The 12865-nt window shown below is 42.3% G+C and overlaps 1 protein-coding gene across 3 annotated transcripts; it reads right to left on the bottom strand.

Moving 5' to 3' along the window:
• Window positions 1–3131: 3131 nt before the first annotated feature.
• Window positions 3132–10389, bottom strand: LOC125550865. Of its 3 annotated transcripts, XR_007301971.1 has the most exons (11): window positions 9766–9871; window positions 9345–9373; window positions 9083–9222; window positions 8590–8731; window positions 6225–6401; window positions 5985–6068; window positions 5755–5889; window positions 5474–5657; window positions 4644–5274; window positions 4355–4542; window positions 3132–3556 (listed from the first exon to the last, which is right to left on the bottom strand). XR_007301971.1 is itself a non-coding variant. In XM_048713976.1 (4 exons), the coding sequence occupies exons 2-4, from the start codon at window positions 9356–9358 to the stop codon at window positions 8541–8543; spliced, it is 345 nt and encodes a 114-aa protein (XP_048569933.1). In that variant the 5' UTR covers window positions 9359–9373; window positions 10010–10389; the 3' UTR covers window positions 8313–8540. The 3 variants fall into 3 exon arrangements, 1 of the variants encoding a protein (XP_048569933.1); XR_007301970.1 differs by having other exon boundaries at window positions 9083–9373; window positions 9766–9780; XM_048713976.1 differs by lacking the exons at window positions 3132–3556; window positions 4355–4542; window positions 4644–5274; ... (3 more) ...; window positions 6225–6401; window positions 9766–9871 and adding an exon at window positions 10010–10389 and having other exon boundaries at window positions 8313–8731.
• Window positions 10390–12865: the final 2476 nt, after the last annotated feature.

Here is a 12865-nt window from a genome sequence, read left to right as displayed (position 1 = left end):
CACCTCGCCACCGTCTCTTTGGCGGCTGGGACGTGAGCCGGGTTGTTGTTATGTTGTCGGCAACCTAGAATCACAGATCGTTGATTAAGGCAGAACCGACGAGGCCTCTGCCCTGCTCGAAGGTCGCCGTCGGCTGCGACAACCATCGAGGAGTTGGCCTCAATCAGCAAAGAATACTATCACTCCAGGTTAGTGGCTGGCACTTCAGCTTATAAGTGAGCATTGTAGCACTTTCGCGTGAGATGAGGAATACCATGGTTGACATACTTCCGTGTGGTACGATCATATTATACTCTGCCTTTGCGATCACTTCAGTCCCCACTGTGCATTCCGCGTCATCTGTGTCTCCGAGCACCAGGCTTCCAACACTCCGCTATCAACTCCACATAATCCAGCATGGACTTCACGGAGTTGCTGTTTCACTCAGACATCAGGGAACATTATACCTTTTTTATATTATATACAGTGAGATTTGGATTTTGTCCATGTGTCGCATACAAGTGTTTAATTACTAATATATGTCGTTTGCTTTTCTCGTGCCTTTTCAGCAACATTATTGATGTCTATTTGCAAGATGCCTGCCAAGGAGTTGCCAAAATTGTCAAGCCGGCCATATTCTACTATGTATTAGTGATGCCTCTTTTCATTGCATTTGGCTAGGTTTTGTTTTGGTGCCAGACTGAATTTTGTTCACCCCAATTAAGCCTTTCAGTTTACTAGCTTTGTTGCATGTTATGTTGCATTATACTCACTAAGGTGCAATTCCTTTCCTCTGAATTTGGACTATAATGTTGTCGGCAGCATTAGTATAAAGGTTTGGAATCTGCTCCATCCAACACTTTACTGTAAATTTGCTCCTCCATATAGGTCATTATATGACAACTGAAATTTTAAGCATTGACTGGTATGTATTTGTAGTCTATGATAGATATAGAAGCATCAAAATGCATTACATGCCCATCTTCATTATGCTAAAGTTGTACCTACTATTTTCTGTGCCTATTAACATATTCATGAAATAATTCGCTGAGGTGGCCAAATACATTACTTTCATACAATACATATGTGTCTTCCTTTCTTTGTTAATAGTTTGATGTATTATTGTTAATGTACAAACTGATCTTGATTTTTCAAGACAACACATATTTTCTTGCCAGTTTAATCTTGCCCATTTGGATCGTGTCTAATGTGGCAAAGGTGACATTCAATAATTTTTGTGAGACTCCATTACCGAGGTGAGACATTCCGCACTTATTTGTCCAAGATGTTGTCTACGATTTTAGTGTTCAATAAAGCTGCTCGGCACTTTAGGATACGTCGTGCTTCACATTCAAAACAAGCTTCAGTTAGTTTTACCATAAAAAATGTTGTGCCATTTGTAATGGGTTTGTGACTACCCAAAAATATATAAAATATTTAAGTTTGTGACTACCCCATTACAGTTCACATTTCTCTTTTGTAATGGGCAGTCACAAACTTAAAACTTAGTTTGTGGTTAATGCAATTCGAAATTAGTTCTGGTGGTTAATTTTATTTATTCAATGTTTCTAATTGGGCAAATCCAAATTAGTTCTTATACACGGGATTCATTTTGCTTCCGCGGCAATCCATCAGGTACTAGATCGGCAACGCGCCTTGGCACGAGGGTGCCTGTCCAAACGTTTTGGTCAAACGTGTAATGTTAAGTTATTAGTAACTCAATTGCTATTCGGACGATAAAAAGGGCAATGAAAGCATGATATTGCTACCATGTATCTAAATGGGACTAACTACGTCTGAATGAACTGGAGCTATAAATGTTTTGGTCAAACGTGTAATGTTAAGTTATTAGTAACTCAATTGCTATTCGGACGATAAAAAGGGCAATGACAGCATGATATTGCTACCATGTATCTAAATGGGACTAACAACGTCTGAATGAACTGGAGCTATAAATAGATGTCAGACAGAATGTAACTAAAAATATTGGTACTCGCTTAATGTTGCAACCTGAGAAACCTCGAAACACCTACCCATGAAGCTATTGCATCACAAAGTATAGATAAATGTTACACTTTGTGTATGTGAGCCAAGAGGGTTAATGCCAAGCTGTTGTAAGCTAAACAAAGCAAAGACACACCATTCTCTACCACAAAAGTAGGGAAACAGAGCACTAAAACAAAGAAGAGTACATGTTTCTTTCACCAACAGAGAACACTCAATAGGGGATGAACAACAATGGGAATTTTTCTTCTAAGACAGCCACAAATGATTATGAATCATGGGTGTGTGTCCTACACACACAGATGATGTATTTTTATTATTTACATGCACTACTGCCTACTCCTCTACAGTTTGCACTTGCACATGTCATTGCTACGTGTCACGCATTTCCAAGTTCTTTGAATATAGGGAACACCCTCAACACCAAGAACCCATGTTCCTACTGTCATAGCCATGACATGAAGTCAAGGAGGCTCCTAAATTCATAGTAGTAGCTTGAAACCACATATGGGCAGTTTTTTTTAGTTAAATTTCTATGTTTCAACCAGTCAACATTTCATTCTGCTCTTAGGACGATTTCCATTCAAGCATATTGTTTGGCAAAGAAAAACACCTTATTTTAGATCTAATTCATGCTAGATGATGGCACTTGATAATAAAGCCTTTTTACTGGAAGACAAATAACCTTAGGTAAGAATAGAACTAAAAGCAACCCAAATCACACAAAATAATCAAGCATAAACCTAAGAAATGGTTACAAAGTTACACACTGTTCAAACAATATTCAACCCACTACTTGATCATCCAGTTACATCTACTCCCTCCGTTCCAAAATAGATGACCCAACTTTGTACTAAAGTTAGTACAAAGTTGAGTCGTCTATTTTGGAACGGAGGGAGTAGCTCACAATGCCATTAGCAGTAGTCTGAATTACATGATAGTGTACATTCAGCCCATAAAACCAGCAAGATAATTAATTAATTTAAATATAATGGCACCAATAGACATAGCCCTGCAGACCAATTGGTCAAAATATAAAAGTGGAGTTCCTTTCAGGTTAGTTAGTGGCCTATATTGCCGCACAACGTTTTTAGACTGTTCCTGATTAGCTAGCATCTTCTCATTCATGTCAAGAAAATAAGTATAGATGTAGTAAGTTCCATAGATTCCTTCTGTAGCAGCAAGAAAAAAGTATTTTACAAATGATAAAAACTACAAGGTACGATAGGATCATCAAGTAGTCAAACCTAGTGCTCAAACCATCGAAAGATAACTTACTATTAAAGTTGAGATGTGCATACAAAAGAGATGTCGACGGCGGACCACCTGCTTGAGCTGGACCCTCTTGAAGAGGAGCGAGCTGTGGTGAGCAGTTGTACCTGCTTGAGCTGGCCCCTCTTGGAGAGGATGACACGATGATCTGGTCACTGAGCGTCTTCCAGGCGATGTCCTTGAAGAGGATCTCCACGATGTCTACGGCAGACTTCCTGCTGCCGGCCACTTCACCGGCCAGGCGGCACCGCTTCTCCGCATTCAGGAGCGACTCGGTCGCCACGTTGAATCTGCTACACTCCTGCATCACCACGTTGAATATGTTGTTCAGTACCATAAAAGCATCAGTAATCCATATATATAATAAACCAGAAGAGATGTACAAATTTCTTTGGCTAACATATTAATACATCAATTATATTGGGTCAACATTTATCAGCCTTAGCAAGTTGAAAATGCAGTACAAACTATATAACAGTAGCAAGTGGAAGTAGTGAAATATATATATATATATATATATATATATATATATATATATATATATATATGAAAGAGATCTAACAGTAGCAGATCCTGGAAATGTGTATATGATGAGACGATCTAAACACATGCCTAGCTCGATCACACGTCTTGAATTTATTAGAATATTAGGAAGCTCTTCAAACAATTGCTCAATCCTATAATAATAGATGAGCAACCATATCATAGACAGAGAAAGGGACTGCTACATGCATAGACTGATATCGTCGTACCAGATAAGCAATTACCTACATAGCGATACATATAGGAAACGAGAGAACATAGGTTTTTATTTATGGCTGCAATTTCCAGATTGTCTCATTTACATACCACTGGTAAAATAGACAACTATATTTAGTGTGATTAAAGTGCAGAGCTTTAACAATGGCATGAAGTACTACAATTGCCCATTAAACTCAAAAACAAACAGTGCTCAATTAAAAAGGCTAACCAAACGTGTATCTTGAATATGTCATAAAGTTGGAACGGTTGGATTATATGAAAGCATTCACTAAATGAAAAGTTACTGAATCACAAGATAAACACCTCCTGAACCTTATTTTCCAGGTAGGGGCCTCACCTTGCTATTGTTGCCTTTGGCGTTCCTTGGGGAGACAACAACCGAGGCGTAGATGAAGAGGCCAGGGGTGTGGTTCTCCTGTCGCAAGCACCAATGGGAGATGCAGCACGCCACTGGGGGCTAGCGGCAGCTCGCCTCTTCCTCATCTGTTTATGTGGCTACAGCCATGCCTCTCCTTCTCCTAAGCACTAAGTAACAGGGGAAAGTGCAACACTAATGAATCTTGATCGCAATGAAGAAGGAATCAGTTAGGCGAGAGAAGCAGTGGGTGAGGGAGAGGCATACAAACCTGTGTTGCGGGACAGTGGTTAGGGCAACGACGACATCGGCAGCAGTGGTGACATCCGGTCGGCAGCAACCATGGAGACCCCCACCGACGCGTACTTTCTCAGGCTTCACAGATGAATCCTGATAGAAATAGACCACTTGAGAATCACAATTGTGCAAAATTGAGAATGACTAAGAAAAGAATATACGAATATTCTGAATCGGTGTATTGCTAAAGAAAGTTCTGTCAAATAAATAAAGAAGGCCCAGAGAAAAAATGGTTCAATGAGGCGAGAGAAGCAGGCGTAGATGTAGACCCTGGAAGTACACAAACTGAATACTCAGGTTCCATGGTTGTTACAGTAACTCTTCATATAAAATATAGGTGTTCTCTTATGAAAAAAAGAGGTGCAGACCACAAACTTTACACTGATTACTCCAGTTACAACTATTACCTGCAGAGAGTAGTTTAATTTAACAAGCTCAAAGTCACTTATTGTCAAGAGCCAAGAATATCTGATCACCATAATGATAACTAACATGATGAGACAAAAGATAAAGTCAATTTTCACAGACCACTTATGAAACCAGGCATAAGTAAAACCGCATATATTAGGAGCGCAAGAAGTCGACATATTCACCGAGAGCCTACCCTGAAAACAAATAAAAGGAAGTATCAAAAATATCCATAGAAAAGGGGTCAAGCTCAATCATATAGAGGCTTCTTTTGGGAAGATATATCATATATGCACTTGGATGTTTTGGTGAACAGATTACAGGCAGTCATTGTATATTAGGACATATATGAAGCGTGAGTACAAAACAGAAGAAAAGCAGCGGGACGGAACAAACCGAGTACATGGAAGACCGCCCCACACGATTTGATGATATTCCTTTGTGAGCATCGGCTCTGTGGTACATTATTACTCATCACTTGGTACTTTGAAGCTAATAATGTCCCAGATTGGTGGCATTTTGTTTGAAAACATCCTGGTTCGGTTTTGCAGCAGTTTTGACTTCGATAGTGGTTCTGCAACTAATTAGTGGCATTGGAGGATAAATAAAATCAATCAATCAGGGGTAGGTAAATCAATCCATCCACTGAAAGGAATGAATTTGCATCACAGACTGACCTGACGAGAAGTAAACCACAAACAAAGTAATGTTTGTGCAGAGAGAGCAGAGGAGAGGAACCATTCACACCAAGCTTGTGCGCTATCTCGGGTCTGAGGTGTGGCTAGGGTTGGGCGCTGGTGTTGTTGATGTCTCTGCGTGCGTGAGCAACGAAGGAAAGCAAGGGAAAGGGGGCATCAGGGAAAGAAATAAGAAGGAAAAAATGGAAGAGGGGGAGGAGGACGGGTACCTTGTGCTTGAGGCGTGCACGACAGAGCAGATGCTTGACAACGGTGGCAGAACCGAACCAGCGGCAGTGGTGGTGGATGTTGGGCTGCATGGAGAAACCAAGCAAGTGAAATGAAGCGCATCAGGTGAGGTCACGCAAGTGAAGGGAAGAAGAAGAAGAAGAAGAAGATGGGCGTCCCGAGAGAGAGAGAGAGAGAGAGAGAGAGAGAGAGAGAGAGAGAGAGAGAGAGAGAGAGAGAACCTTGAGTTGAGGAGCGAGCGCCGGAGGAAGGAAGAAAGCAGCAGTCCGCCTTGGTCGACCCCCCTTGACGGATGGATGTGATGGGAGCGCCATGGCCAGCAGCTTGGCTTGCCCGATCTGTGTCCTCCTTCTCCTTGTGGACATATTCGTTGGTCCTTGACGGATGGATATGAGCGTCTATCCAAATAAGCATTGTCCAGTAGAACTTAGACATCAAGTTCAGAAAGGCAGTTCTATAGATCAGGATTAGGAATACATTCCATAGCTCGGAAAAACATTCATAATACACCTTAGGGAAGAAGGACCATACAAAATTATAGCAAGACCTTTATACAAAAGACCAACGATAATCAGGTAGCAGTACACATAAGTGTGCAATGCCCCATTGCTCCTCATGACGAAAAGATACAGGAATCTTACTGTCATGACTATTTAACAATAAAATAATATTAGAAATCCTCCTCTGAACTCTTGAAGAACCAATAGCATTGCCAAACCATCGTTTATCCCAGAATAACAAAGTGCAACTTACTCTTAACCAGATTAAATCAAGGACCAACAACAAACAATAAAAGATGAAAAACAACTCATATGCAATAAAGGTATCAAAGAGAAGAAATCTTTACATAAGATGGCTGTAAACACTGGAGAATAAATAAGCAACACCTTTAAACACAAATAAAAAGGGTTCAGGATTCAATGCATAGTGGGCTCAGATTTTCCTTTCCTCGATCACATAACCTATCCCCGTCATCTCTTATCACCAGATCAATCTGTTTATACAGTGGAGCTGTCCTGGTTATCACTCAACAAGAATGACCATCCAAGGACAGAACAATAAGTATCACAAGATCAAAAAGGATTCTAGAGACAAGAGGGAGGATCCAACTTGATACCCACAGGTTTCTCGATTGCTCAAAGGCACATTTATTTCAACCACCGTTAATCATCATCGCCCTAGCAAGAATGGCTTCCAACCGGTGGGTCATGTGAAACTGCCCTGGTTATCACTCATCAGAAATGACCATCCAAGGACAGAGCCACTAAAATAAAAACATGATCAAAAAATGGCTCAAAGAAATGAGGGGGGATCCAAATTAATACCCATAAGTGCCTCGATTGCTCAAGAGCATGCCTATATAAGCCATAACTGATCATCATAGCTCTGTCCATGTCCCGTATAGTAGCCGAAGCAGAGTGGGAGGGAGATGGGGCTCACCGAGGGAGGTTGTAGCCGAGGCATTACTCAGTGGACGTGGGGTTGCGCCTGGACGTCGTCCAGCCGGCAAGGAACCGCTTCCTACACCGCACATACACGCCACTGCATCGGAGTTGCGCCTTGCACCGTCCCACCGATGAGCACGAACGCCACAGGCATCGAAGCAGCCAAGAGGCGAGGAGGTGATGTATAGCACATCCATATCGAGGAGGACCACCAGGAGCTCCTGATGGCTGGCTAGCAGAAGAATCCAGAGAGAAGGAGAAGAAGGGGATGAATGAGCACGAAAGGGCAAGGCGCTGCCCTCCCCACCCCATAGCCGCACGGGGCGAACCACCGCAAGACACGCACGAGGTCTGGACACGAAATTACCGACGTACCCTCGGCGGGCGCAGGATATTACGTGCGGTGGCACAAGATCTTTACCCGCCGATGCGCGCGACGGGGCAACCGGGCCATATCCAAGCCACGGTCGCTGACAAACGCGGCCCACCCGCGAGCGGACCCACGCCAGCGACGCCAGACCGAAAAAACGAAGTAAAAGGCAGCGCGTTGAGGCAGTAACTGTTCATTCCTGCAGTGCTCATCCCAGATCCGACGGCCCAGCTTCCTCCAGATCTCGATCCGACGCCCAGAATCACATCAAGCAAACCGATCCGACGGCCGAGAGTCGCTGATCTCTAAGGAGCCATGTAGGAACTTTCATCTCTTATTTCTGGATAATCAACGAGTACCAACTATTGCTTGATGCATATATAAACAATCAGCTCCTAATTAAGTAGTGTATATATGAATCTAAACTACATGACATAAGCTGAAGAACAACACGAGCATGCATATCCAACTCTGTGAAATAGATACTAAACAATTCGCCATCCTTGTCTCCGTTCCGCTCACCGCCACGAGACTCACCTCTTCATAGATACTAAACCAAATGTTGATCTCCTGAACCAACAACTCACTAGATATTTGTGCCCGCTAACAACATGGCATGACCTCACCATAAACAAATCTTAACTCAATAAACCGACAATCATTTATGTCTACTAAAACATTGTCCTGAGTCGTGGGCTCCCATGGGCCAGGCTAGTGAACAATCAATTATAGAGATAGGGGCAGGGAGAACAGTAGTAGCATCTGGTATACCTGGATGCATTACAGAGACGATTTGGGAGTGACATCTTCTGCATGCCAAGGAGGTGGTGACGCTGACACTGCTGATGCCGATGGTGCTTCTCGCTGTTGAGCAGCACCTTGCCGGTCTGGAGCACATTCCTCGCAGGCCTCCCTGCAACGAACACATAAAAAATCATTTTACTACTACATGGAATAAACACGGCAATGCAAAATGGGAAGAAGCAAAAATGGTTGCATATGATTAATAACCCTATTCAGTTATTCTAGTTATTATTATGATAAATAATCATATTTGATTTGAGTCTATTTGCTATGATGATAGATGATCCGATTCAATTCTTTAATTATGTACTTGCACATTTGCCCGTACATTCCTTGCTAGTTGCAGGCTTTGGGGTTCCTGTGAAATCATCTGCATCTGTTCTAACTAAAAAATATAAACTCAGCAACCAATAGCTAGGCCAACAAAAGGAAAAATCAAATAGCATTGCAAAGTATGAACCTTGAGGCAGCCAGGTCTTCATGGTACTGAAGCCTTTTTCCTTTCCTGCCTCATGCATATCTGCACTCTCAAGCAGCTCAGGCTTGTTGCGCCACACTGCCAGCCCCATTTGTAGCTTGGCAATTGACTTGTTTAAATATCTAGGCACAAAATGATGTCCCAGTTAGTCCCCCGATGAATAATGTATTTTTCAAACAGGCTGTGAACATTTTCAGGATTTATGTCAACTTGTTGTAGGGCCCCATGAGTTTTCGCAACTTACCCCATCACGTCCATGTCATCAGATGTTTTCTGAAATAATCAAAGAGTGTTAAAGAAGTACATATCAGTGGGGAAACTGAGGAAAGCTTAAATCTTTCCAAAACTCACAACAATATGAACATTAAATCTGAAAATTATTATCGGCTACATGTCTCAGACAACCTAGCAAAAATAGATTCCGCATGAATCACTCATATATCTATCAATGATAAGAGATATATTGCATAAGCAAGTCAGATAATCATGAGTCATGAGTGGCAACATAATGTACGGGCAAGTGATTGGTGACCGCAGCTAAATTTCAGAAGAACAAAGAAGGCACTAATTAGTAGGCAGTGGGGCATGCATATTACAGAGATTATTTTTTCCTTGCAGCAGATAGCAACGAACACAATATGCACTTAAACAAAGCAAGGGGGTACCTGCAGGCCACAGTCTACACGATGCAGGGATGGGCAGATCTTCAACTCCACCAGAGAGAGGCATGTATATGAGTCCCATCTTCTTCCTTCTTCCCAACAGATTTAGAGGACTGCAACGCTGCCATTGGGATCCAACTCCCCCTGCAAATGAATAGATAGACATATCTTATCGAATCTGGAGCAGATGAACTGGTAAATCCGAGAGAGAGACCGAAAAAACGGGGGAAGTGGAGATGGCACCCACCGCAGATCGGAGGCGACTCAGCTCGGGTTGTCTTCTTCCCGGAGATGCACGAAAGCTAGGAGGACGGTCTGAAGCTTCTCCAGTAGATGGCAACGCCTCCAGGCAGAGTCGTTGTGCGAGCTGCAGCTGACGTTCTTCCCGGTGACGTCCACATGCACTTGAGGCGAGGCGAGGGCGAGCAGAGGCTACGGGTCGAGCACTCTGCGGGGTCGGAACAGGAGGGCTCGGGAGCCGCCGCCGTGCCCGGGGACGAGCTCGCGGACGGGGAGGGCGGGCGCCCACTCGCCGTCGCGCAGCACGGCGGCGTGGTCGGAGGAGAGGAGACGCGGGACGGCGCAGCACGCCGCCTTGCCCTGCTGCTGCTCCTCCCCGCCGCCGCCGTCGTGCTCCTCGTCCTCCCTCCGCTGCTGCTCAGGGGGGGGGGGGGGGGGGGGGAGAGGAAGCGCGCGGGAGGGATGGAGGGAGTCGGCTGCGGGAGGGAGGGAGATAGGAGGAGGCGGCTTGGTCTCTGGACAGGAGCGCCCCCGTTTTATACCCCCAATATACGAAATGACCAAAATACCCCGGTGGGGGCACAGTATTTACATTTTGCTGCCATTACTATTCATTCCAGCAGTGTTCATCTCAGATCCGACGGCCCAGGTTCATCCAGATGTTGATCCAACGTCCAGAAATGCATCAAGGGAACCGATCCAATGGCCCAGAATCGCTGATCTCTGTGGAGGCTTGTAGGAACATCCTTCTCTTATGTCTTGATGTAGCAAATGGTCTGATTGTTACTCAATATTATATATAATATTTATCTATATTTTTAAAAATATTCATCTACTAATTCCCGCAGCAACGCGCGGGGTATCAACTAGTTCTTTGAGAAAACTGCCACCCGGGGAGCACTTCTCGTGGATTTGGCAAAGTGGCCACAAAATGAGGTGCATTTATTTTCTCTTCGGGCTTTCTATTGAAGAAAGGAGTGGTTCAACTTTTGGCTTCTCATCCAAAATGAGATACACATTATATTATTCTCATCTAAGACACAAATGAGTCGTGAATCTTGGTGCATTTGTTCTAGAACGACCTTTGGTTCGTCGATGAACGGATTCCGTGAACTCATATGAATGGACGAATATGCATATGTCAAAAGAGGTTGGTAATAAGAAATAAGTTGCATGAAATGCCTACAATTATTTTCTTTTTATTTATAGAAAGAAATGAAACACCCCCGGCCTTTATGGATGACAAAATGGACATCACAATCACTCAACCTAGAGTATTTGTGTGCTAGTAAGTCATATCAGAATTGAGGAAAACTTGAAAAATAATACCTCTTAGCCATTATAATGCTCACTCTGGATAGAAAAATGTCACTGCTTTCCAAAACAAAATATAAGAACCCCCAACCTCTCGGTGACTCTCTAGCAAATCACTTTGTTTTGTGTTTTGTGTTGTACATAACTTACTTCTAAACTATATACATTGTAGCACATCACAAATACAATTCACTCAATATGCATGCTCATATGTACATAGCACCCCTTTTACATATTCCTTCTCGCTTCATGTAAAATGATCAACTTGAAAATGCTATGATATACCCTTGGTGAAGATTTTTCTAAACCCTCGGCGTGGGACTAATCTCACTATACAACTTGGCCACATATGCCTCTATTAACGAACTCAGATATTGAAACAATACACTATGATGTTTTATGAAAAATGCAACAATGTTTCAACAATTTTTTTAAGAGCAATGTTGCAATTATAGGTAAACCATATGGAATCAGATTTATAGGCTGAAGTGACAATATTTGGTTGTCGAATAGGAAATGTGAGGCTATAGGACGCTCTATTTGCTCTAGCGCTTCCGACCAAACACCCATTTTAGAAAAGTTAATAAATCATAAAGGCGCGTGTTGCCGCGCTCATCCATTCTAATGAAATAATAATACAAACATTTTACAACTATTTAGTAATTCAAATAAATAATTTAATTTGAACACTTCTAATTACCCAAGTCCATAACTATAGAAAAATATTTTTGATGGAAGAAATAATATTTAATTAAGAGGCCACATCTTTGCTTGAATACTTAACTTCAGTTTATGTTCTAGCACAGATATATTACGCTAAAGGGGTATCCTCCAATTACAAAGAGAAAAAAACACCAATGTTCTTGTCTGCAATGGGCCAATGGTACTTCAACACCCAAGGGAGGAATAAAAAGTACATGCTTTTGTTGTGACAGGATATAGGTGCAAACTCAACTACTCATGGTCTCGTTAGGCTGGCCGTTCATTGAACGAACACTAAGACCATTTTAATACAACTGTCCAAGTATGTTCCTGATAAAAGATGACATGCATTCCTTTCTTTTCAGTACATAGATGATCGTGCGTCAGATTGTAAAAAAATGCAGTAGGATAAGGATGCTCAAGGAGTGATCATCACATTTGCAGTTCATTTAAGCAATCCTTCAAATAAATATATGAGACCAACCAAGGGAAAATGAAGGCTAGTACTCCCTCCGTTCCTTTATATAAGGTGTATTTATTTTTTGATAAAATTCCAAAATGTAAGGTGCATTTCTTCTAATTCCTCATAATTCACTTGTTAGCCCTCCAGAAAAAAGAAAGTATCTCTCTCCTGATTGTCTGTATCTCTCCTTGTAGCAAAAGAAGGAAAGTACCTCTCTATCGATTGCATGTATCTCTTACTTTTCTGGACTAACTGATTTACTTGCCACTAGCCAACAAATTTGCCAAGGGTAATTTCGCCGTAACATGTCTATACTTATGTGCCTTGGTCACCGTGCCGAAAATAATACATCTTACATAAAGGAACGGAGGGAGTAAAAAATAC

Source organism: Triticum urartu, chromosome 4 (assembly GCF_003073215.2).
Source record: "Triticum urartu cultivar G1812 chromosome 4, Tu2.1, whole genome shotgun sequence".
Classification (NCBI taxonomy): Eukaryota; Viridiplantae; Streptophyta; class Magnoliopsida; order Poales; family Poaceae; genus Triticum; species Triticum urartu.
This window is presented reverse-complemented; position numbering and strand designations above follow the sequence as displayed.